The 23,772-nt window shown below is 39.9% G+C and overlaps 2 protein-coding genes across 2 annotated transcripts; one reads left to right on the forward strand and one right to left on the reverse strand.

Moving 5' to 3' along the window:
- Positions 1-34: 34 nt before the first annotated feature.
- LOC308087013 (uncharacterized protein) lies at positions 35-16,479 on the forward strand (the record flags this gene model as incomplete). Its single annotated transcript, XM_080430653.1, has 19 exons — positions 35-384; positions 1,973-2,138; positions 2,811-2,963; positions 3,281-3,441; positions 4,073-4,249; positions 4,342-4,483; positions 5,146-5,333; positions 5,665-5,806; positions 6,984-7,150; positions 7,748-8,184; positions 9,841-10,114; positions 10,533-10,698; positions 11,129-11,281; positions 11,428-11,588; positions 12,939-13,115; positions 13,528-13,669; positions 14,246-14,433; positions 15,593-15,734; positions 16,304-16,479. The coding sequence occupies exons 1-19, from the start codon at positions 193-195 to the stop codon at positions 16,477-16,479; spliced, it is 3,504 nt and encodes a 1,167-aa protein (XP_080286779.1). The 5' UTR covers positions 35-192.
- Positions 16,480-20,951: 4,472 nt separating this feature from the next.
- LOC308087014 (ceramide transfer protein-like) lies at positions 20,952-22,283 on the reverse strand (the record flags this gene model as incomplete). The annotated part of the gene is made up of 1 exon (XM_080430654.1): positions 20,952-22,283. The coding sequence occupies one exon, from the start codon at positions 22,281-22,283 to the stop codon at positions 20,952-20,954; it is 1,332 nt and encodes a 443-aa protein (XP_080286780.1).
- Positions 22,284-23,772: the final 1,489 nt, after the last annotated feature.

The following is a 23,772-nucleotide window of genomic DNA, read 5'->3' on the forward strand; positions in this document are numbered from 1 at the left end:
ATTACTATGACCACTTTTGTACACACAAGGAGTGTTCAGGACAGCTTCAGCGTACTGGACCTTGTTTTCATTTTATCCTTTCTCATGCAACTACAGACACACAACACTTCACAACACTATGCTTTAAAGAGAGGGAGAAGAAAATTGCATAACTTTCAACACTGTTGACTGCTGATCCGGTTCAGCTTCACGATGTGGATTTACGCCTTTTTGACAGGCCTTGACTTCAAGGGAATGCTGCTGTTTATTTGCGTTTCTCTCCTGATATTTGATTACCTCAAATACAGGAATCCATCCAACTATCCACCAGGACCAATGGCTCTTCCCTTTGTAGGGAGCATGTTCAGTATTGACATGGAGCGGGCTCACATTAGTTTTACCAAGGTAAGGCAAGGTAATGCAAGGACCCCAACGGAAACAAGTCCGCAAGGACTTTTTTGGCCGGACCTTTTAGACAAAAGCATTATAAATGTAACTGTTGTTTTACATTCTTTTGCCTAATAAAAATGTCAATCAATCAATCAATCAATGCACCCCCACCCCCCAAATCACAATAGAAGTTGCCTTTTCACAGAGAGCATGTCTAGACCATAGGCTACTCTTAATGTTATTTATATTATGTATTTATTGTACGTGCTTTCAGACTACTGAATTACGAGCCACTGTTTTTTTTCAACTATACAGCACAGTAGTGTTATGTTATGGGAACAATATAATTTTGAAATGTACTGTAGGCATAAGTTGAAGGATGTAGGATAGACCTACTTGGGGAGTTGGTAGCATAGTTTGCGATGGTCAAAGTTGTATTTCACAAAACAAGGAATACAAAGTTAGCCAGACAATTGTGAAAAAGATTATGTACCCTGGTAATACTGCCATTGCATTCTAAGCCTAACCCTAATCCAAATTAATTAATTCAAATGTGATCATTAATAATAACTTGCATGCAATATCTTCACAAGACAAAGTGAAATTATAAGAACACATACTTGCCAAATAATTAATTTAATGAATACTAATTAACGTCACATTGCTAAACTAATAGCCTAAGTATTTTTTTTACGTTTTTCAGAAATAATTAAAAACTGATCCAAAACAAAACTATATTTCTTAATCATTTTTCACCCAAAACATTTATAACAAATTATGACTATTAACATAAAAATAACACAGTCTGTCAGTTATGTAACATAAGAGATTTAAATAGGATTAAAGACTTAGGCCAAACAATTTGATGATTTTCTCCAGACTTATATTAAAGTCACAAAAACATGTGACTTACGCCAAAAGAATGGCCTATTTTGGCCCAAGTCACACTAGGGAGATAGGCCATTATACTAGAAGGGGAGGGAACAGCATGATCCTTTTCAATTAGGAGATGGGACATTTTACCAGAGGTGGCCAGTGTCATGAGGAGCTGACTTAAAGGAGGAGTTCACCCAAAAAATTACTTATTTTCTATCAATTACACACCCCATGAAGCCTTGATTTCATGGATTAATTTTTGTTTTTGTAGCATTCCTAAGACAATAATTTGATGACCGTGTGTATTTCCGGTAGGAGACACAAATAATCTACTTTGTGTCTCCTACCGGATACATTAGCCGGTAGGAGACGGGAATCAAATTATTAGCTTAGGAATGCGACAAAAACAAAAAAGAATCCATGGATTCAAGGCTTCATAGGGTGTGCAATTGATAGAAAATAAGTCATTTTTTGGGTGAACTCCTCCTTTAAGCAAAAATATAAATTTCCTCAAAAAATGACATTAGTTTAGCAAGGTGACGTTAAGTAAGTACAGTAATGAATAATATACAGTATGACTGATTAGTCATTAGTATTTGTTGATTTTGATTTGATTGTTGTTCATTTATAAACATTAAAATAAATCAATAAAGTAATTGGTCACAAAAATGCTACTTGGTCTGACAATATCAGCTCTTGTTATAATCTCTTGTTATAATGTCCACAGATGGCCGAGGTCTACGGGAACGTGTTCGGCGTGCGTCTCGGCATCGATAAGATAGTGGTTGTGTCAGGATACAAGATGGTGAAGGAGGCACTGGTGACACAAGCAGAGACCTTTGGAGAACGGCCATACAGCCCAATGGCAGACAGAGTTTATTCAGGAAGCTTAGGTGAACTTCTCCGTCTGACACATACTATGCATACATCAACCCTTCCCTCAAACAGTCGTGTAAAGTAACTAAGTACGTTTACTCAAGTACTGTACTTAAGTACAATTTATTTTGAGGTTACTTTACTTGAGTATTTCCAATTTTCAGTACTTTTACTCTCCGCTACATCTCAGAGACAAATATTGTACTTTTACTCCACTACTATTATTTGACAACTTTAGTTACAAGTTACTTTGTAGATTTTGATTATTATCACTAAACATACATTACCCACTTCAGCCCTATATATGCGACGCATTGTGAGCTTGTAGATCTGCTATTTTCAAATGGCCGAATTTTCTAAAGATTTTTACACATTTTAGATAACTTGTTAAAGAGGACATTCTGCATAATAAGTAGTTCTACTTTTGGTACTTAAAGTATTTTTATTTTAAAGTATATATATTTCTACATTGCAGTAGTACAAAATGTGAGTACTTTTTCCACCACTGCCCTCAAATCCATACAGTAGGCCTATACATGTACTGTACACACAATGATTGAACATAATATTATATTATTGAACGGACACACAGTAAAATCCTCAGTGTTCATTTAACTGAGAGTATAACAATGAACATAACACTGAGGATTTAACTGTGTATTGTCTCTCCATGTTTGTTCATTGGGTAGATGGTCTGTTCCAGAGCAACGGCCAGAGGTGGAAGGCACAGAGGCGCTTTGCCTTGTCCACCCTGCGTAGGTTTGGAATGGGTAAAAGTTCACTGGAAGAGAGTTTGTACGAGGAGTGTCGCTACGTCCAGGAAGAGATGGAGAATGAGAAAGGTAGGTCGGCAGCAGTTATGAAGAAAGTACCGTTGAAAAGAAACGGGACAAGCTCATTATTTTATTTGTTATTTATCTAGTGTGGTTCTAGACTCCTACTCTTACCTGTACAGTACCTCTCCTATGTTTCATTCTTACTGCTGGTGCTGCTATAACACGTACATTTCCCTCTGGGGATCAGTAAAGGTTTATCTTATCTTACCTTATCTTATCAAAGACAACAATAATAGAATGAATATAGGACGACATCAAATAACTTCTTAAATGGAATAATTATATGCAAGTAACAGAACAGAGAAATCTGTCATTTTCACCAGGCAAGCCTTTCAACCCAGCATCCCTACTCAACAACGCTGTGTCCAACATCATCTGCCGGATGGTGTTTGGGAAACGGTTTGACTATAGTGACCACGACTTCCAGACCATGCTCAAGAATCTGAACGAAGCCATTCAACTGGAGGGCTCTGCCTGGGGTCTGGTGAGGAAATATCCATCCAACTCATTCATCTCATTGTATAGGGCATTGTATTTTGTGATAGAAGAACAACAGGAAGAGATACATAACAGTAGAGAAAGATCTGAAGGAACTGATCTCCAGTAGTAAGCACAGGGCACATGTAGTCTAAGAGAGTGTGAATAACTCCTATCTCAAATTCAGATTCATACTGTGTAAGAAATATGCTTTGTCACGTAGCCTACTGTATACAAAGTACATGGACACTAGGGATGCCCCCTTTTTGATAAACGTTTAACCTTTGGACCGTGGGCAGTTAACCGCGGTTAACCGTCAAGCATTAATACATTAGGTCTATATCTCATTATGTAAGGTTGTTTTCTTCTCTTCAAATGTTTTTCTTTACTTTAGTAGGTATTGTAAAATATTGTATGAGGAACAATTATAGATTATATTTAAGTGTTTTTTTGTTAATATGACATTATTTCGGTTAATTTTGGTTATTTAGTCCTAAATGTTTAGTGATACACATTTATGTCCCTAATGGACACACAAGATCACAAGATACAGGTGATACTTTTTGGAGCACACTCACAGTATAATCAAAGTAACTCTTATGAATGAAATGTCACCTTAAACTGTGCTCTCACTGTAGCTGTATGAGGCAATCCCTGCAGTCATGAAGCACATGCCAGGTCCTCACAACAAAATGTTTGCCATCTACGGGGATTTGATTGCCTTCATTCGTCAGGAGGTGAAGACGCACAAGCTGGACTTGGATCCTAGCAATCCCAGAGACTACATTGACGTTTTCATCATAGAAATGGAGAAGGTGCGTGAGCAAACTGCGCTACACATACACTGCACAATATCTGTTGTTTCTTTCACTCTTTGAACTCACTTCTTTTCCCCATGTTTCAATAGCACAAAGGAGAGACGGACCTGGGCTTTGAGGAGAGCAACCTGGCTCTATGTGCTTTAGATCTGTTCCTGGCTGGAACTGAGACCACCTCCACCACTTTGCAGTGGGCCCTGGTTTATCTCATCAAGTGGCCCCATATTCAAGGTACAGTAAGTGTCAGGTGAATTGCAGGCCCTACACCAAGAAGCTCATAGTCGAATTTAGTTCAGTCAGGAAACTGGTTGATATGTAAACCATATGATATCTACAGTCATGTCGAAGTGTTCCTGCAAGACACTTACCCCCCAACAGCCCCCCCAAGTAATTTCCCATCCCTTAGGGACAATACAACACTTCCCTTTACCATGATTTTTGTTATATTGTTTTTCCCTGCAGAGTATGCAAATGTAACTGTAATGGCTGAGCGACAGATACACAGAGAAGATGTAGTTATCCAGCAATACTAGGGTCTGGATAATGAATACAGTATTGTGGGAAAAACTATACGTTGATACTCAGCTGTGTCAAATTCTTTGCACTCTTTATACAAAATATTTCACCAATAACAACAAAAGTGTTTCACAGGAACAATGCTGGTGTAACAAAGAGATTTCCTGAAAGAAATAATGCTCAAGGTGCTTCGGTTCTGAGACATTAAGCACGCATGTAGCAGCATGAGCTATGAATGATTGGTGTATGTTTCAGGGGACAGACATACTGTACATGCATACATACATTTACACACATAAATACGATTGTAGAGATGAGGGTGTGTATGACCTCATTTGATTATTGAATGCTTAAAAACCTTCTATTTCATCACACAGAGAAGGTCCAGGCAGAGATAGACAGAGTGATTGGACAGTCCCGCCAACCCAATATGGCCGACAGACCCAACATGCCCTACACTGATGCTGTTATCCATGAGATCCAGAGGATGGGAAACATTGTGCCTCTCAATGGACTGAGGATGGCCTCTAAGGACACAACACTGGGTGGTTTCTTTATACCGAAGGTCAGTGGTGGAAGCTCGTTTTTTACTTAAGTAAAAGTAGCAATAATTAATGTAGAAACACTCTGTACTTGAGTAAATGTACTTGGTTACTTTCTAACACTGCCAAAGGTCCACCTATTCATACATATTTTAGCCAGCAAAGCAATGTTTGCAAAGTGCCTCAGAGGCAATAAAAACAACCACGTAAAAGTATGGAGTGCAATAATAATACATATATCTCGCTACTATGTTCTATCAAATCTGTACTTATGAAGATGTGTAACTACAAGCCATCTATTCACGATAAATGGAAGCTAGTACAGTAGTTTGTTTTCCCCTATGTGTTGTGTAGGGAACTTCACTGATGCCCAGCCTGACTTCCGTACTGTTTGACAAGAACGAATGGGAAACTCCAGACACTTTCAATCCTGGACACTTCTTAGATGCCGATGGCAAGTTTGTGAGGAGAGAGGCCTTCCTGCCTTTCTCTGCAGGTAAAACTGAGCAAATTCAATTCGTTTTTTTCAATTAATAAGACTGTATGGCTGGAACTGGCAATGTGTGAAAATTGTGGGCAATTTGTTGTCAGATTTCTGCATGTAAAATGTTCGTCTGCAGTGGTCCAAGTAATATTTGAAGTACAGTACCATACACATGACATGGTTTAGCTGTTGATTAAAACAAGTTTATAAATTACTTTGCAAGAGCAATCCCCCTTCCAGGAATTCACATCATCACTCCCACTATAATTTCTTGGTTTGATTATTTGATATCGACAGATCAATTGAATATACCGTACACACAAACAAGACATAAGATGGAAGCATAAACAGTTGGAGGTAGTTGTGTTATTAGGAACTATATCCAATCTAAATTTGCATTAGAATATACAAGCAACCCTCCATCATACAGTAGATCAGTGGTTGTCAACCTTTTTAAGTAGTGACCCCCCAAAATAATCAAATTTGAACTGGGGACCCCCACCCTGACAAGCACTTGTAATTGTAGGAGTTGAAGCATTACTTTTTGCTTGACTCGGTTCAACAGATGAATATTGTGAAAATAACCGATCACGTTGCGAGGCATTGTGAGCTTGTAGATCGGCTATTTTCTAGCTAGTTTTAGCTAGTTTCATAGTTTGCTGATTACTTTTTTTTTGGGCAGTATTAAGGTGGTCATAAAAGTCCTTAAATTGTCACAGATATGTGCAGATACCCTGTGTACACTTATGTTGGTACTGTATGTTGGTTTGTTTACTGTTGAGTGAGAAAACAATGTTGCACATTAAGCAAATCATGTGGGGACCCCCCAAAATAAATTGAGGACCCACATGTTGAGAACCACTGCAGTAGATTATAGTTGGAGGTGCTGTATTGGAAATAACTATAGTTTTGAAGAGTTCACAGGTATATACTGACATAGATATACTGATTCCACATTGTCCCAGGCCCAGCTCTACCTAAGGGTCAACCTTTACACAGCATTTTGCGGCATTCTATTTCTATCCTTAAACCCCACTTTTATGGATCTAGAATGAGTTTGATCTTGACATTTTGCCACTGTTTGGGGGTGTATTTACAGTATGCTTATGTGTACTATATACTAAGTGATTTGTGTGTGCTTGTGTTTTGTTTATGGCTAAGGTTATGATTATGTTATGTGTGTTTTCAGGGAAACGTGTATGTCTAGGAGAAAGCCTCGCAAAAATGGAGTTGTTCCTGTTTTTCGTCAGTTTCTTCCAGAAGTTCAGTTTCTCCACCCTTGATGGAGTAGAGCTGAGTACAGAAGGACTCGTTGGGGTTACACACATACCACTCCCATTCAAGATTCATGCCAAGGTTCGCTAGAGCCATTCGTCTTTTCCATTTAATACCAATTCCACAGTCTGTAACAAAAACATATTAATAAATAAAACAATACCTTTACCTGGGATATCACATGGTCTGTCTGGCTTTCCTACATATCGCTACAAGGTTATGATCACTGAAACCAATAGGTACCGATACCGTATCGGTACCTATTGGTTTCAGTGATCAAATTGGTTTCAGTGATCAAATTGACTGTCATATTTTAATGTAATTGTCCTGTAATGTCTTGTTGAATGTCATGTTTTTATGTTATGTGTGGACCCCAGGAAGATTAGCTGTTGTTATGCACCAGCTAATGAGGATCCTAATAAACTCAAGTCATCTACATGTATAACATATAACACCACTTCTGTAGTGCAGACCAAGCAGATTAACAGAATGAAGTGAAGGCGAATTTCTTGCAAAAAAAACACAGACATCCTGAAAGCCACACCTTTTACAGTAGAACACATTTGGCCAGTAACTACACAAAAGAAGTGTTTGGTATTCCCTGTTTGATTGTTAGTTAGCCCCATTAGCAGCCCCTAGAGGCCGTGCTGGGCCTTCCCTCCTTCTTTCCCACGCTAGACCCAACAACAAATGCAAGAGAAAACCGACATAGTCTCAGCCAACTCAACACGCCTTGGCTACACCATTCACAGAGGAAAGAGCAAGGTCCTCAAAATGAACACAGACAGCGTTACTCCCATCACACTAGAAGGTGAAGCACTAGAGGAGGTGGAGAACTTCACCTGTATCTGGGGCAGTAGTGTCGAAAAAACTGGGCGGGACAGTTTTTTTTCCGAATTCGATGGTCAAACACCAGTAACCATCAGTAACCTGGAACTGTGGCAGCGAACAACACCCTGTAGAGGAAGAAATCCTCCAAAGACGCTGGGGATGGACTGGCCACACTCTACGCAAACCTGCATGGATCACAGGATATGCCCTGTTCTGGTACCCACAAGGGAGAATGAAGGGGGGGCAGACCAAGAGACACCTGGCGGCGTGACCTGGATGCAGATGTGAAGAGATCTGGCCACACATGGGGACAGCTTGGAGAAACTGGCCCAGGACCAGGATTCTTGGAGAGCACTTGTTCGTGGTCTATGCCCAAAGTTGGGCTATAGGCGTAAGTAAGTACGAGGCTGTGCTGTTCCCTGCACCAAAGTCACCTAAATCAGTAAGGTTCATCCTTGCTGAGCACATTAAGTTTCATGCCAATCTGCCTGTTTGATATGCCTGTTATAGATATTGAGATATCTTGCATATAAGTGGTAATTTTGGCTTAATGGTGGCCCTGGAGGAAAACATATTGGGTCACCAAAATTAGTAGGGAACATCATCTGGGGAACATGAAAGTGCACAGGAAATGCAATCGCAATCCACCCAGCAGTTTTAAATATGTTGCTTGAGGCCAAAGTGTAATGGACGCACAGACAAGACATACAGACCAATATAGTTATACTTGCATTTAGAACCCTGCACAACTACAGTACACACTCACAATATTGCAGTGTACATTTAATACAAATCACAAGGAATTATGATCAGCCAAAAAAATACACCAGGGATTCTCAACGTGTGAGCGGTGCTTCCCTGGTGAGATGAGGCACCACATTGCGGGGGAGACTCGACTGGACGAGGTGAAAGGGTCAGGTGGGTCAGAATGATCAACAGAAAGTTACTGTAGTTATGCCATAAAATGTATTTGGCATCACCTACACAAGTTTGCCTAATTCCAGCATACATACAATGAAACAAAGAGCACTTTTTAACTTTTATTTACTCCCATTTAAATCCATATTTAAACACATTTACAGTTTATATAGTAGTAAATAGAGACTCTTTACTAACAACCCCTGATCTACATCATCCTGAACTTATATCCTCTCAGTCTGTTGTATTGTTCCCATGTTCTAATAATGCATCATCGGGGTAAGGTGGGGTGAAGAGAGGTGGAGCAAACATTCAAATTCATGTCACAGGCTGTGCGACGTAACTGTGTGACCAATCTTAATTGTTTTTTTTTCAGTGGTGGAAAAAGTACTAAATTATTTGACTGAAGTAAAAGTATCAATGCTGCAAAGTACTCTGTTACAAGTAAAAGTCTGGAAGTAAAAGTACAAAAGTATTGGTATCAAAATGTACTTGAAGTACCAAAAGTAGAAAGTACTCATTATGCAGAATGTCCCAAGTTTTAAACTGTGTAGAAATCTTTTGAAAATAGCCGATCTACAAGCTGCGACGCATTGTGAGCTTGTAGATCGGCTATTTTCAAATGGCCGAAATGTATATAGGGCCAAAGCGGGTAATGTATGTTTTGTAATAATAACCGAAATCTACAAAAAGTAACTAGTAACTAAAGTTTTCAAATAATTGTAGTGGAGTAAAAGTAGAATATTTGCCACTATAGATGTAGTGGAGTAGAATTAAAAAAGTAGTGGAAATTGTACTTAGTACAAAATTGTACTTAAGTACAGTACTTAAGTAAATGTACTTAGTTACTTTCCACCACTGGTTCTTTTTCACTGTCAGAGTGTCAATGACAGGTCAGAGGGACGTACACCTCCCCTCCTCTCTCTATTTCCTACATGGAAAGTTTGCTGTATACAAAGTGTGAGTCAGCAGCAAGCACAGTGGCATACCAGCCCATCTCTAACTAACTGGTCGGTATATAGAGCAAACGAGCAGCCAAAACACTGTAACTCATCAGTGCCTCATCGCTCATGCTCGCTTATCTCTTGCTTTCCCTTCACCATGTGGCGGCTCTACGATGCGCTCCTGGCGCTGGACCTCAGGGGAATGCTGCTGTTGAGTTTTGCAATTCTCCTGCTAGCAGACTTCCTCAAGAACAGGAATCCACACAACTTCCCCCCAGGACCTCTGGCTCTTCCTCTTGTAGGAAACGTGTTCAGCATTGACCTCAAACAGCCTCACATTTACCTGACCAAGGTAAGCAACAGCATGCCCATGTGAATTTTTATAGGGTATATACGTGTTAAAAGACTGCATGCAATGCCATCCCATGTTTCTGAAATTAAAAACAGCAATTACTCCTCAGCTATTTGAATACACAGAGGATACCCATGAGAAAAACATAGGTCTAACTGGATAGACTGTGAACTAAATCAGCAACAACTGTTCTTATTATTTCACAACACCATATACTGGACATGCTCAAAACCTGTAGTGTGTGTGTAGGTACATATATGTGGTATGTATGTATGTGTATGTGTATATATATATATATATATATATATATATATGGTGTGTGTAAATAAATACATTCCATTGACAATGAAAAGTGTATTCTATTAGAGTCACATGTTGGACAACAACAGGCCCTTATTTTCTTGTCCTGCGTCCGCAGCTGGCCGACGTTTACGGGAATGTGTTCTGTCTGCGTCTGGGAAGAGACAAAACAGTGTTTGTAACCGGGTACAAGATGGTGAAGGAGGCCCTGGTGAACCAGGCAGAGAACTTCGTGGATCGGCCATACAGTCCAATCCAGACCAGACTGTATTCAGGAAACTCAGGTGAAAACCCATTAAGACCGGGAACGCATCTGTGTCATTTTTAGATGTCTTTGGCTATTCAAAAATAGCAGATATACAAGCTCATAGCGCGGCAACGAGTGCCGCGCTATGAGCTTGTAGATCTGCTATTATTTTTTAATCGTGAACATTTGTGCAAATCTTTTTTCACTTAAATCTTTGCTTCTGGGGGGTCCCTGGAGCAAAATATTTTGAAATGGGGGTCTGCGGGCCGCGGCCCAAATTTGGGGGTCCTTCACATGAAAAAGTTTGAGAACCAATGATTATAGCAACATCTTTAAGGGTTAATCAAAGAAACCGATATACAGTACTGCTTTACGAAGCCTCCTATTCCACTAACACAGATATACTTTAGAGACGGACAATACAAAGAGATACGACGATGTTATTGTGTTTTCTCTTTCTATTTCAGCGGGTCTGTTCTTCAGTAATGGACATGTATGGAAGAGACAGCGCCGCTTTGCCATGTCTACCCTACGCAGGTTTGGATTAGGAAAGAGCTCTTTAGAGGAGAGCATCTATGAGGAGAGTCGCTACCTGCAGGAAGAGATGGAGAGGGAGAAAGGTTGGTACAATAGAACAAGACAAAAGAGTGCAAAGGATTGAAAACGCTTGAAAATGAGCATGTTTAAGGTGTTTATGAGGATAAGAACGTTTTTTATTTATTTAAATAATGTCACTCTTGACATTCGCTTATGCCCTTATGATCAGGTGAACCATTTGACCCGGTGCCCCTCTTCAACAATGCTGTGTCCAACATCATCTGCCAGCTGGTGTTTGGGAAGAGGTTTGACTACGCAGACAACAACTTCCAGACCATGCTGAAGAACCTGTCTGAGACGGTCTATCTGGAGGGAACCATATGGGCTCATGTACGACACCACGGGTCCTCAGGGACACATGCAGGGTTGCATCCATTTAGAAACAAAATAACAACGTTTTAATTTCTAAGGCAGGGGATATCTTTAATAAGTATTAGTTTAAAGCAGGGGTCTTCAATGTTTTCAGGCCAAGGACCCCTTAGCTGAGAGAGAGATGAAGCAGGGACCCCCTCTTTATTGGATAAAATTGTGTTTCAGATTCAACTTTTTTTGTTTACGTGGTCTGCTCTTTTTTCCCTCTACACAGATAGCTCTTTACCAAAAATAGCAGATCTACAATCAGCTTGTAGAGCTGCTATTTTTGGCTAAAGTTCTCCTCAGAAAAGGGATGATAGGGTTCAAGTGGTTAAGGTTAAAAGAAAATCATATCATACAAAGATTTGGCGTACCCCCTGTAGTAACTCTGAGGACCCCCTGTTGAAGACCCCTGGTTTAAAGAGTTCAAGGGTATTTAAACGTCCGACAGTCAAATGAGCTAAATCTCCAGTCACGATTCAATACATTAATTTGCATATGGACAGAAACATCACATACAGTATACATCGCAACACACACTAATTTCCTGAGTATATCCAAAACAATGCGAGGTGAAAATTACTTTAATAATAATAATAAACTTTATTTGTATAGCACCTTTCATGACATGAAATGCAGCTCAAAGTGCTTTACAGAGCAAGAATACAATTACAGTTTAAGTCATAACAAGTACATGCCCAAGGCATTTAGCAGATGCTATTATCCTGAGCGACTTAAACGTGTGTGGCCAGAGTAAGAAGAATGAGCCCTAGTTCAGTAGTCCACTACAACAGACTAAGTGGTCAAGTTGCAGAGTAAGGCAAGACAATGTATTTGTATAGCACATTTCAACAAGGCAAACTAAGGAAACACAATTCTAAAATGACATTAGGATGCGTAAAACAAAAGAAGTCAAAATAATTGAAGAAGTAAACACATACCCAGTGGTGGAAAGAGTACTCAAATGTTTTACTTGAGTAAAAGTATAAATGCAATCAATGTAGAAATAGTAATACTATGTACCGGTAAGTATCTAAGTAACTAGTTACTAAAGTTTTCAAATAATTGTAGTGGAGTAAAAGTACAATAATTGCCTCTGAGATGTAGTGGAGTAGAAGTAAAAGTATTGAAGTACCTCAAAATTGTACTTAAGTACAGTACTTGAGTAAATATACATAACAACATAACTAGTATCTATCCGAGTAGGGAACGAATGCAGGTGCAAAGAAATCAGGAGTGCTAGGGGAAGAGGTCTGTTTTCTTTGTTCATCTTTAGGAACAGGACTGACCTCACGAAATAATGATTCGGTTATTTTCTCCAAACAGTTCTACGAGGCATTTCCTGGGCTGATGAAGCACCTGCCAGGCCCTCACAATAACATCTTCACCAACTACAAGGCCTTGAAGGCCTTTATCAGTGGAGAGCTAGAGAGACACAAGTCAGACTTGGACCCCAGCGACCCACGGGACTACATGGACACCTTCCTCATAGAGCTGGAGAAAGTACGAGCAGGGTCTGCCATGCAATGTTGATTTTGACAGCAAATTTTTACTTAGTTTTAGTCATAGTCTTTTGAATAAAATTCCATTTAGTTTGTCATATTTTAGTCATCTGAAATGTTTTAGTTTGTCTAGTTTTAGTCGACTAAATATCATAAGATTATAGTCTACTAAATCTACAGTTGATTTAATCGACTAAAATGTACTTTGGCGGTGCCTTGATGGCGCCGTAATGGCTGATTTTACACTTGGTTGCATGCTGAAAATAGCCGATCTACAAGCTCACAACGCGTCGCTTGTAGAGCTTGTAGAGCCAGCCAGACACTGGCTACAGTAAACTTTAGCCAGTGTCTGGCCTCTTTGTTTCCATCTCTTTGTATTGGTTATGTCTTCATCAATGTATCTCTCCCTTCAGAACAAGGGAAGCCCTGAACAGGGATTTGGTGAAGCCAACCTGGTTATGTGCTCTCTGGATCTGTTCCTCGCTGGCACAGAGACCACCTCCACCACCCTGCAGTGGGCAATGATATATCTCATCAACCACCCTCATATCCAAGGTGAGTGTTGCTGAGAACACCATACACAGATAGATGACTAAGAAGTACAAATGGATGGATACAGGGTTCAAAACAGAGGGGGACGGACGTCATTTTCTTAACCACTTAAGCCCTATATCTTATATATTATAAATATATTTTTTTTCAACAGATAGCCTACCTACAGTATAAGCTCACTGTTGTGAGCTTGTAGATCGGCTGATTTCACTATTTAAAAAATAGAAAAAAGCCCCAAATAGGGATGCCAGGGTTGTTAAATTGTGATATTATCAAACATAAATATCAAACATATCAGACCCAAAAGGCATGCATTTCATTCAGTCTGACCAGAAGCAGCGATAAGCATTTCAGGGATTGGGATATGTCCACACGATGTGTTATTTATGTATATTCAATCATGGCCCTCATGACAATCTGTCACACACCACTGTGGTGCTTCAGATTTTGGGTACAAATGCTTAGAATTAAATAATCAATTGTAATAAATATATATTTAATCACCCATGAGTATCTGTACAGGTATGTCTTTGCTAATATTGTTTATTTTCTAATAAAACCTTCTATTTCATCACACAGAGAAGGTCCAGGCAGAGATAGACAGAGTGATTGGACAGTCCCGCCAACCCACTATGGCCGACAGACCCAACATGCCCTACACTGATGCTGTCATCCATGAGATCCAGAGGATGGGAAATATTGTGCCTCTCAATGGACTCAGGATGGCCGCCAAGGACACAACGCTTGGCGGTTATTTCATACCAAAGGTATGCAACTTGTAAGTGTCCATATTTGGCATTGTTGTGGTGGTCGGTTAAGATTCCCACGTACACATAATCCTCTACAAAAGTATAGTATAATATAGAAATAGTAGACATAATCACATTATATTACATGACAAGTGTTCATTCATTGAGGAGCTAATTCACATAGTGAGTTAAACACAATACCGCCTCTGTCATCATGACCATGTGACTATAGTGTGCCTCTTCATTGATATCTGTGTCAATAACAGCCTGTTGACTTGACTCACAGTCCAAGCTAGGGCTAGTCATCAACGTAAACTGTTTTCCTGTTGCTTTAGTATTTCATAAGGACTTTGGTAAGCATGAGTATTTCATAAGGACTTTGGTAAGCATGAGTATTTCATAAGCACTTTTGGTAAGCATGACATTTGTATAGCACTTTTCAAAACACAGTGCTTCACAGGCAATAAATATTCACGCCATAACCAAACAAGAGAATTAATGAATGCAAGTAAAATGCATCTTGGTTGTGTTAAAATCACATATAATCAATACAATCATACGATAACAGTGTTGCTTTGGTCGACTAAAACTATGACGAAAAATGTTTGTTGACTACCTTTTTTCACTGCCGAAAACGAAACAAAAACTAAGCTAATGATGACTAAAACTAAGACTAAATATATTGACAATTTCGTCAACAAATAAAAACTAGACTAAAATGTTAGTGAGGGACTAGTGGAGAAGAGATCCAGTAGAACTAAAAGACAAGTCATTTTATGTTTGGTTGCGCTTGTGTTGCGTGCCACGCAACGTGTTGTGAGCTTGTAGATCGGCTATTTTCAGCATGCAACCAAGTGTAAAATCTGCCTTTACGACGCCATCAAGGCACCGCCAAAATACATTTTAGTCGACTAAATCAACTGTAGATTTAGTCGACTATAATCTTATGATATTTAGTCGACTAAAACTAGACAAAAACAATAACATTTCAGATGACTAAAATATGACTAAAACTAAATGGAATTTTATTCAAAAGACTGACTAAAACGAAATCAAAATGTGTTGCCAAAATCAACACTGCGATAACATAACCATTCTTATGTTGCTGTAAATATAAGCCAGTAATAATTCAAACATTAGAGCCCGTACAGTAAGTTGACTTATTTTACGGTTCTAGGGAACCAACTTGATGCCCAACCTGACTTCTGTGCTATTTGACAAGAATGAATGGGAGACTCCAAACATCTTCAACCCGGAACACTTCCTAGATGCTGATGGCAAGTTTGTGAGAAGGGATGCATTCCTGCCCTTCTCTGCAGGTAAGAGGGACATCACATTGAAAGTCAAACCCCTGATCAAGACCCTGATTGTTGAGCCAAACTCTTAGGGATCCTGTCACTGACGTGGGGAAATTAGGCAAATGCAGATTGCATAACATTTCAAGAAATGGAGAGAAATAATTTGGCTTCCTTGTAGAGATGCACGATATTGAAATTTGACCGATATCCGATAATATCCAGGGTCCGATACCGATATATTACATTAAATATTACTCATTTTGAGCTCATTGCTGATTTTTTTTAATTATATTTTTTAGTTAATCTCAGTGAAATATCGGTCAATATCGGTGAAAAAATATCGGTCAATACCGGTGAAAGAATATAGTAATTATTTTGACATCGGTTCGATACCAATATTGAAAAAAAGGAAAAACAAAGAAAGAGAAAATAAACAAAATGGAGATAGAAGAGGGAGAAGAGAAGAGGGAATGGACTCAATGTATATCAGTTCAACTACTGCAAATTCATAATATTTACTACCGACGTACACAGGTAAAGGTATAGTTGCAAAATAATCCATGTGGGGTGTTTCTTCCTTTTTTTCTCAGGTAAGCGTGCATGTCTTGGAGAGGGACTGGCAAGAATGGAGCTCTTCCTGTTTTTTGTCAGTTTACTGCAGTTGTTCTGCTTCTCCACTCTGGATGGAGTAAAGCTGAGTACAGAGGGAATCGTCGGAGCCACCCGCACTCCACACCCCTTCAAGATTTATGCCACGCCTCGTTGAATCCCCTGCAACTTATCCCACACAAACTCTGCTATGAACTGCCAGCTGAATCATGTAAAGCAGCGATTCTCAACCTCATCTGCACTGTACAATCCTCAGTGTGTAAGGGTCCAGTTGGACTCATGATGGTCCAAAAAGCCAGGTAGAGAAGAGGATGACATGAAACACAGGCCTTAATCTAGCCCCATTACGAACCTCTCAATCCGCTATACAGCTCCGAGATGAGGTTCCACTGCGAGCTCTACCGGAATCGGTGGAACGGCCGCAAAGGGTCCAAGGATTACTCTTTTCGCCACATCGTATCCAAAAACTAATGGTAGTTTCCAAACTGCACAGATGTTTAAGGTATGGTCCGGCATCATACATTTTAGGTCGGGCACGAAACAACCGTTTAAATCGCGTATTTAGTCAGCATGTGGCCATGTTTCCCATTGTAGCCGAACCGGGAGCAGTACTGGCACTGGACGTAGGGGGGTTTTCCGGATTGAATGGGAAACATGGCCACATGCTGACTAAATACGCGATTTAAACGGTTGTTTTCGTGCCCGACCTAAAATGTTAGGGTGCCGGACCATACCTCCAACATCTGTACAGTTTGGAAACTACCATTAGTTTTTGGATACGGCGAAAAGGGTAAACAGCGGACCCTTTGAGGCCGTTCAACCGATTCCTGTAGAGCTCGCAGTGGAACCTCATCTCGGAGCTGTATAGTGGAGTGAGAGGTTCGTAATGGGGCTAGTCTTAATCAGTTCACAGCTCAAGAACCTCCATGATGCCCCGAGTGAAGTGGGGTTCAACACGACAAGCATTACACCTGCTTAATGAAGGTGCACAATGGCTAGCTTTCCTCAAAAAAGGAATGAAAACCTGGAGCTTCCTTAAAGTCCCTGAACATTCACTGTCAGTTATTGCAAATACTTGGACTACATCACAACCCCATGTTAAATGCATGTTTGTCATTATACTGTAACGTACCTGATGTAGTGGCATGCTGTAAATAATTATGTTGTTGTGTTTGCAAGGTACATTTGCAGTTTACACATACCTGGAATTTAACCTCTGCATTTACAGATACTTTTTCAATATAGTCTCAAACATTGTATAGTATTCAATTCTGTAGCAAATTACGGTTAACTATGGCACATCTTTCTTTCTATTACCCACAGTCTATCACTGTATCAGAAACTTGTTTGAGGAATTTAGCATAAACTTTCTTAAACAATATTGTACAGTTGCATCTGCCTTCATTTATTCACTTGTAAAGAGCAAATACTGAACTTAATTACATAACCTCTCAAGTAAAAAATTAAACAATGGTATTTTAACCAACTCATACTGTATCTACCTCACCCAAAATCTGTCATCTGACCAAGTCTTGTTATGCCAGTTTACTCAAGTGCACATATTCATCATTAGACTTCATTTAATTATCTAAAACTGCGAGGCATGTGAGGCAGTGTTTATGAATCCTGTGTGTTTAGTTGCACATCTATTGTTGCAATGATGGTCAAAGACACATAGCTGACGGCTGGATATGGTTCACTGGTTTCAGTCTCGACTCATTCATATTTCTGGCCGCTCATTAAGAAAAAAAACTAATTTTAATAGCTTGCCAACAAATGCAATCGAGTCCATTTCAGGACACCAAATTGTGTTATTACAGTACTTTACAAAACAAGGTTTTACTGTCCTATTTTTAAGAAATTGCTAATTAAAATCAACCAAAGCGCATCATGCATTATTTGTTAGTAATTCACTACCATAGACATTAGTGCTGCCTTGTATCATCAGTCAGAGAGTGACAGTTGACTCTCTCATTTGAGTATTGTACAGGTGGAAGCATGCCTGGGACGGCTACTAGGCCCGAGGTCTGTTCTCCAGAGGTGTCTTAAAGGTCAGTCTCAAAAATGTGTCTCCAATGTCACTGTAGCAGCAACATTATTAGTACACTCTCAGAGTTACACACCGTAAGGGGCCATTTGGAACCCCCCCAAGGAACCCACTGGTGTAGCAGAGTGTTTCCAGTGAGCCAACATGCACAATACCAGCACCCTGACTCCGTTTGTCCAGACTCTTATTTGAGAAAGGGAACTGCTCAAAAGAAAACATTAGCCACGTAACGTTAAATCCACATGCAAAGAAATGAAAGGATAATGTGTTGATGGCAACAGAGCATTCATTCCAGCAACAGGTTGTCAGACCAAAGCAAACAACTCATGGACCATCAGAGCTCATGACACGACCAGTGATGGAAGAAGTACTCACATGTTAAACGTATTGATACTGCAATGTAGATATACTAAATGTACTTGACTGAAAGTACAAAAGTATCGGCATCAAAATATACTTAAAGTACCAAAAGTATAAGTAAAAGTGTGCAGTACGTCCCATTTCACTAGTTCAAAATATATATAAAATTAAAATAGCAGATCTATAAGCTCACAATGCATCGCATCGGCTATTTTCAAATGGCCGAAATATATATACAGCTGAAGTGGTTAGTGTGTTTTGTAATAATAATCCAAATCTACAAAGTAACTAGTAGTAACTAAAGATATAAAGAGTAAAAGTAGAATATTTTCCTCTGAGATGTAGTGGGGTAGAGGTAAAAGTATCAAAATTTGTAAATACTGAAGTAAAAATACCTCAAAATTGTACATTAGTACAGTATGATTTGTAACCTAATTCAGAGGCAAAATGACATCACAGCTCTTCTGGTTCAACAAAACACTATTTTACTTTAACTTTGCAATATGAAGTTTCTAATCAGAGCATTTGACAGGAGTGGAAGAAAAAGACTGATTACAATGACTGTTGACACTTTTTAGAGCAATACATAAATAAGAGGGCACCTGTCTGCAGCTGCCAACACTTGCCTCCAACTCAGGGCTATCGAAGAGCAAAAATCTGCTTGATTGATTGATTTAATTTTTTATTAGGCAAAAGAATGTAAAACAACACAGTTACATTTATAATACTTTTGTCTAAAAGGTCCGACCAAAAAAGTCCTTGCGGACTTGTTTCTGTTGGGGTCCTTGAATTAATTTCATAGACATATATAGTAGCAACCAAACAGTTCAAACACTGCTAAAAGAAGATTGCCAATGCATGCATGGACAAAGCATTTTGCCTGGACATTAATCAAAGCAGAGGATGTGAAAGGGTTGCAACTTGCAAGCGTTCTCATTGTTCCTCAGGAGATTGGATTGTTCCAAAGAGGAATCTTCCTCTTTGGAACAATCCAATCTCCTGAGAAACAATGAGAACAATGAGAGATTTAGGCTGCTGTGAGCAGCATTTTAAAAGATCCTAGTAACGGTAAATAAGGTTTAAAAAGAGATATGAGAAAGTCTCTGAAGCCATTTTAATTATTATTAAGATTTCTGATTATCCAATGGACCTGGAAGCCCTCACACCACCTTCTGTTGAAAAGCAAGCTAACACTAGTAACTCTGTAAAATATTTGTATATCAAATGCAGATGGAAACAAGTGCAATAAATGGCAGAACTCTTGGAAACAATGGACAGAAGAATACATAAACGATGGTCAAAAGTGAGGATAAGTTTTGCTCCAGGTGACATTGTTGTGGTGGTTGATTCCACTGCACCACAAAGATACTGGTTAATCAAGAGAATAATGGAGACCAAACCAGATGCACAAGGTCTTGTGCGAACAGTTCGACTTGGTCGAAAGACCAATAATAAAGACATGTCTGCTACCTAGACCTAGTTTCAGTGAGGACTGGTGGTAAAGACCAGATCCCGTGTAACGGAACCTCTGTTAAAGGAGAAAAAAGATTGAAGAATCACTAAAGATTAAATGCCAACAGCTTTTACTTTGAAAATGTAAAAAAAAAAACGAAAAAAAGGAAATAGTTTGAATATAGCTTTTTATGTTTTATTTGTAATTGTTTCGTTACACTTAGGACCATTTGGGGCTGTGAGTAGTAGCCATGTGTTTGTTGTTGGCATATTATTTTGGTTATTTTGAATAATTGCTGAACAATTGAGGTGGGCATTAATGCACAGGTTGTATATATTTATATATAGGGGCACAGCTAGGTGATAGTAATGAGATGGGCACAGGTAAAGGGTGAGCAAACAGCCCTCACTGGACAAGCAACAGAGAAAGATGCATTGGAATAACAGGTATGTTCATTTATCTGTACAAATGCTTCAATAAACAAAATAAAACTGCTAATACAGACTGGGAAATGATCTGCTGTTTTGGGTCTGCGTAGGATATCACTCCTATCACACCTATCTGTGTGTTAAATGGCAAAGGAAAATGGACATAGGAAAGTTGGAAATGTCAATGGAAATCCTTACATTCCCTTACATTCCAGCAGCAAGCAATAAATCAAATGCTGTGTGAAAACATGTGGTCTTTGTGACTGCTCCAGGGCCCTCAGTTAGCTTTTCAAGACTCCCACTGCACCACTAACCACTAATCAGGACAGCGCTCTTAATCCTCAGAATAGGATTGGCTTCCCAGCAGTCTTCTCCTGGACATAGGACGTGAAGCGCCTGAGGAACTTGGGGTACTCTCTCTTAGACAATGCCCTGCAGATAGAGGCAGGAACCCAGCCTCCTGGATGGACATTGGCAACATAGGTGATTTTACACCGCAAATTCTCTCTGCTTATAGCATCGTCTCCCTCTGGTGGACTGACCAGGGTCTGACAGATCATAGCGATGTTGATTTTGGCACGGACACACTTGGTGGTCGGTGGGGCCTTGTCGTGGTCCACAGAAAAATTGCAGACTAGCCACGTATCTGTGCCATTCTCATTGCAGGCCGGGACCTTTCTCAGGGCAGACAGGAATAGTATATCCCTCTGAGCCGCAGGCCAAACCCTCTTGTGCATTTGATGGACAATAACTGCATCGTCTGATAATTCTTCAATGACATTGAGGTTGTCAATAGTGGTCTCCCAGTCATAACGGTAATCTGTGTTCCAAAAGTAGTGGCAAACCTCATGGCCAGTGACTCCCTTCACTGAGTGGGTGGCCTTCAGTGGGTCCCTTATAACCCCATTCTCCTCCACCTTTCTCCTGTACACCTTCATGTCGCCCTCTTCCAACAGCAAATGCCAGTTGGCATCTCCGTCTACGTCCTGCATGGAGTAGGTCATGTGATTCTGCACCATCTCCTCCACCTCTGCATTGAATCTGTGGAAATCCTGAGGAGGTGCAGAGACTATCAGGCCAGGGGAGGACTGACTATGGGTTTCGTGAAAGACACTGGGTGTGAATGTGGTTGAGCACGTGCCATCAGAGGGAACTGGACTGGTCCTCTGTATCCCTGCCTGCTCAGTCTGACACTGTTCCGTTTTGTCTTGTCTGTCAAGAGTAGGTTCAGTCTGACACTGTTCTTTGTCTTGTCTGTCAAGAGCAGGTTCAGTCTGACACTGTTCCGTTTTGTCTTGTCTGTCAAGAGCAGGTTCAGTCTGACACTGTTCTTTGTCTTGTCTGTCAAGGGCAGGTTCAGTCTGACACTGTTCTTTGTCTTGTCTGTCAAGAGTAGGTTCAGTCTGACACTGTTCTTTGTCTTGTCTGTCAAGAGTAGGTTCAGTCCGACACTGTTCCGTTTTGTCTTGTCTGTCAAGGGCAGGTTCAACTGCATCAAAAACCTCATCATCCTCATCGATGAGGCCGTTTGTACCTTCCTCAAAATCCGGGCTTCCAAAGTGAGCATTTATCTTCAGCTCATTGGATAATGTTTTCTTATCAGTCTCCAATTCTGTTTTTGAACTGTTGACTAGATTAACCATCATGTCAATGCAGTGGTGAAGGATGGCCATGGCGTGAGTAACTTCTAAGCGCAAGAGAGAGATGGTTGGTGAATGCTCATTCACTTCAGTGCCCAGGTGCGGGACCAATGAAAGACCAACATAATAATAAAGTCGACACACTACACTAGTAACTTGCTGCACGGTCCTTATGTTGATCTTCAGGAATGTGTTAAGCATAGCTGCCTTATATATTTAGCTGCCTCATACGTTGCAAAGACGACATCAGTCTTGCCCAAATATGGAGGTCAACATGGCTCATGGCTGGAGTGGCCAGTGTTGATTTCGTCGACTAAAACTATGAAGAAAAATGTTCGTCGACTACCTTTTTGCCAGACCCAAGGGGTCGGCCTACATGAGGCTTTGTCCCTATTTCGTCCATACATGGGCATAAAAGAGGGTTCAAGTTTCGTCCCCCATGATGGAGCTCACTTAAAAAAACAAGACCAGGAGACCTGGTTCTGCCAGACCCAGAATGAAGTCCTAGTATGTAACACACCTACAAACCACTTTATACACTTAATTACATACTTGTGACATAATAATGATGTCATGAATAGTTTGTGACGAAAGGGGACCAGACTTTTTTGGCTGGGGCCGGGGGACAAAGTGACCATGCCCTAGTGGTTGAAATCTGAATGGCCGGGCTTCGCACGACGTGTGTCCCTTCTATGCCCATGTATGGACAGACTTTTTTGGGGGACAGATTTTTTTTTGGCTGGGGCCGGAGGACAAAGTGACAGACTTTTTTTTGGCTGGGGCCGGAGGACAAAGTGACCATGCCCATGTATGGACGAAACAGGTACAAAGCCTCATGTAAGCCCGACCCCTTGGGTCTGGCAAAAATTGATTTTTTTTTAAGTGCATAATCCTATTTATAGGTTATTAATGTCATCATGTGTCTCGCTAGAAAAAGGAATTTATTCTGGGTCTGGCAGAATCAGGTCTCCTGGTCTTGTTTCACTGACGAAAACTAAATAAAAACTAAATAATAACTAACCTATGATGACTAAAACTAAGACTAAATATATTGACAATTTCGTCAACAAATAAAAACTAGACTAAAATGTTAGACAGGGACTAGTGGAGAAGAGGTCCAGTAGAACTAAAACAAGTCATTTTATGTTTGGTTGCGCGTGGGTGTTGCGCTTTGAAAATAGTAGATCGGCTATTTTCAGCATGCAACCAAGTGTAAAATCAGCCATTACGACACCATCAAGGCACCGCCAAAATACATTTTCGACTAAATCAACTGTAGATTTAGTAGACTATAATCTTATGATATTTAGTCGACTAAAACTAGACAAAAACTAAAACATATCAGATGACTAAAATATGACTAAAACTAAATGGAATTTTATTCTTTTTTTTAGGCCATAGATCGGTCATGGGGAGATGTGGCATGCCACTGAGCACTTGAACCTCTCTAGTTGCCTCTCTATTGACTGCCGGTATAAAACCTAAGTTTTAAAAAGTTTAATATATTTACATTTAAAAGTTT

Source organism: Gymnoscopelus braueri (genome assembly GCF_963280865.1).
Source record: "Gymnoscopelus braueri genome assembly, chromosome: 6".
NCBI lineage: Eukaryota > Metazoa > Chordata > Actinopteri > Myctophiformes > Myctophidae > Gymnoscopelus > Gymnoscopelus braueri.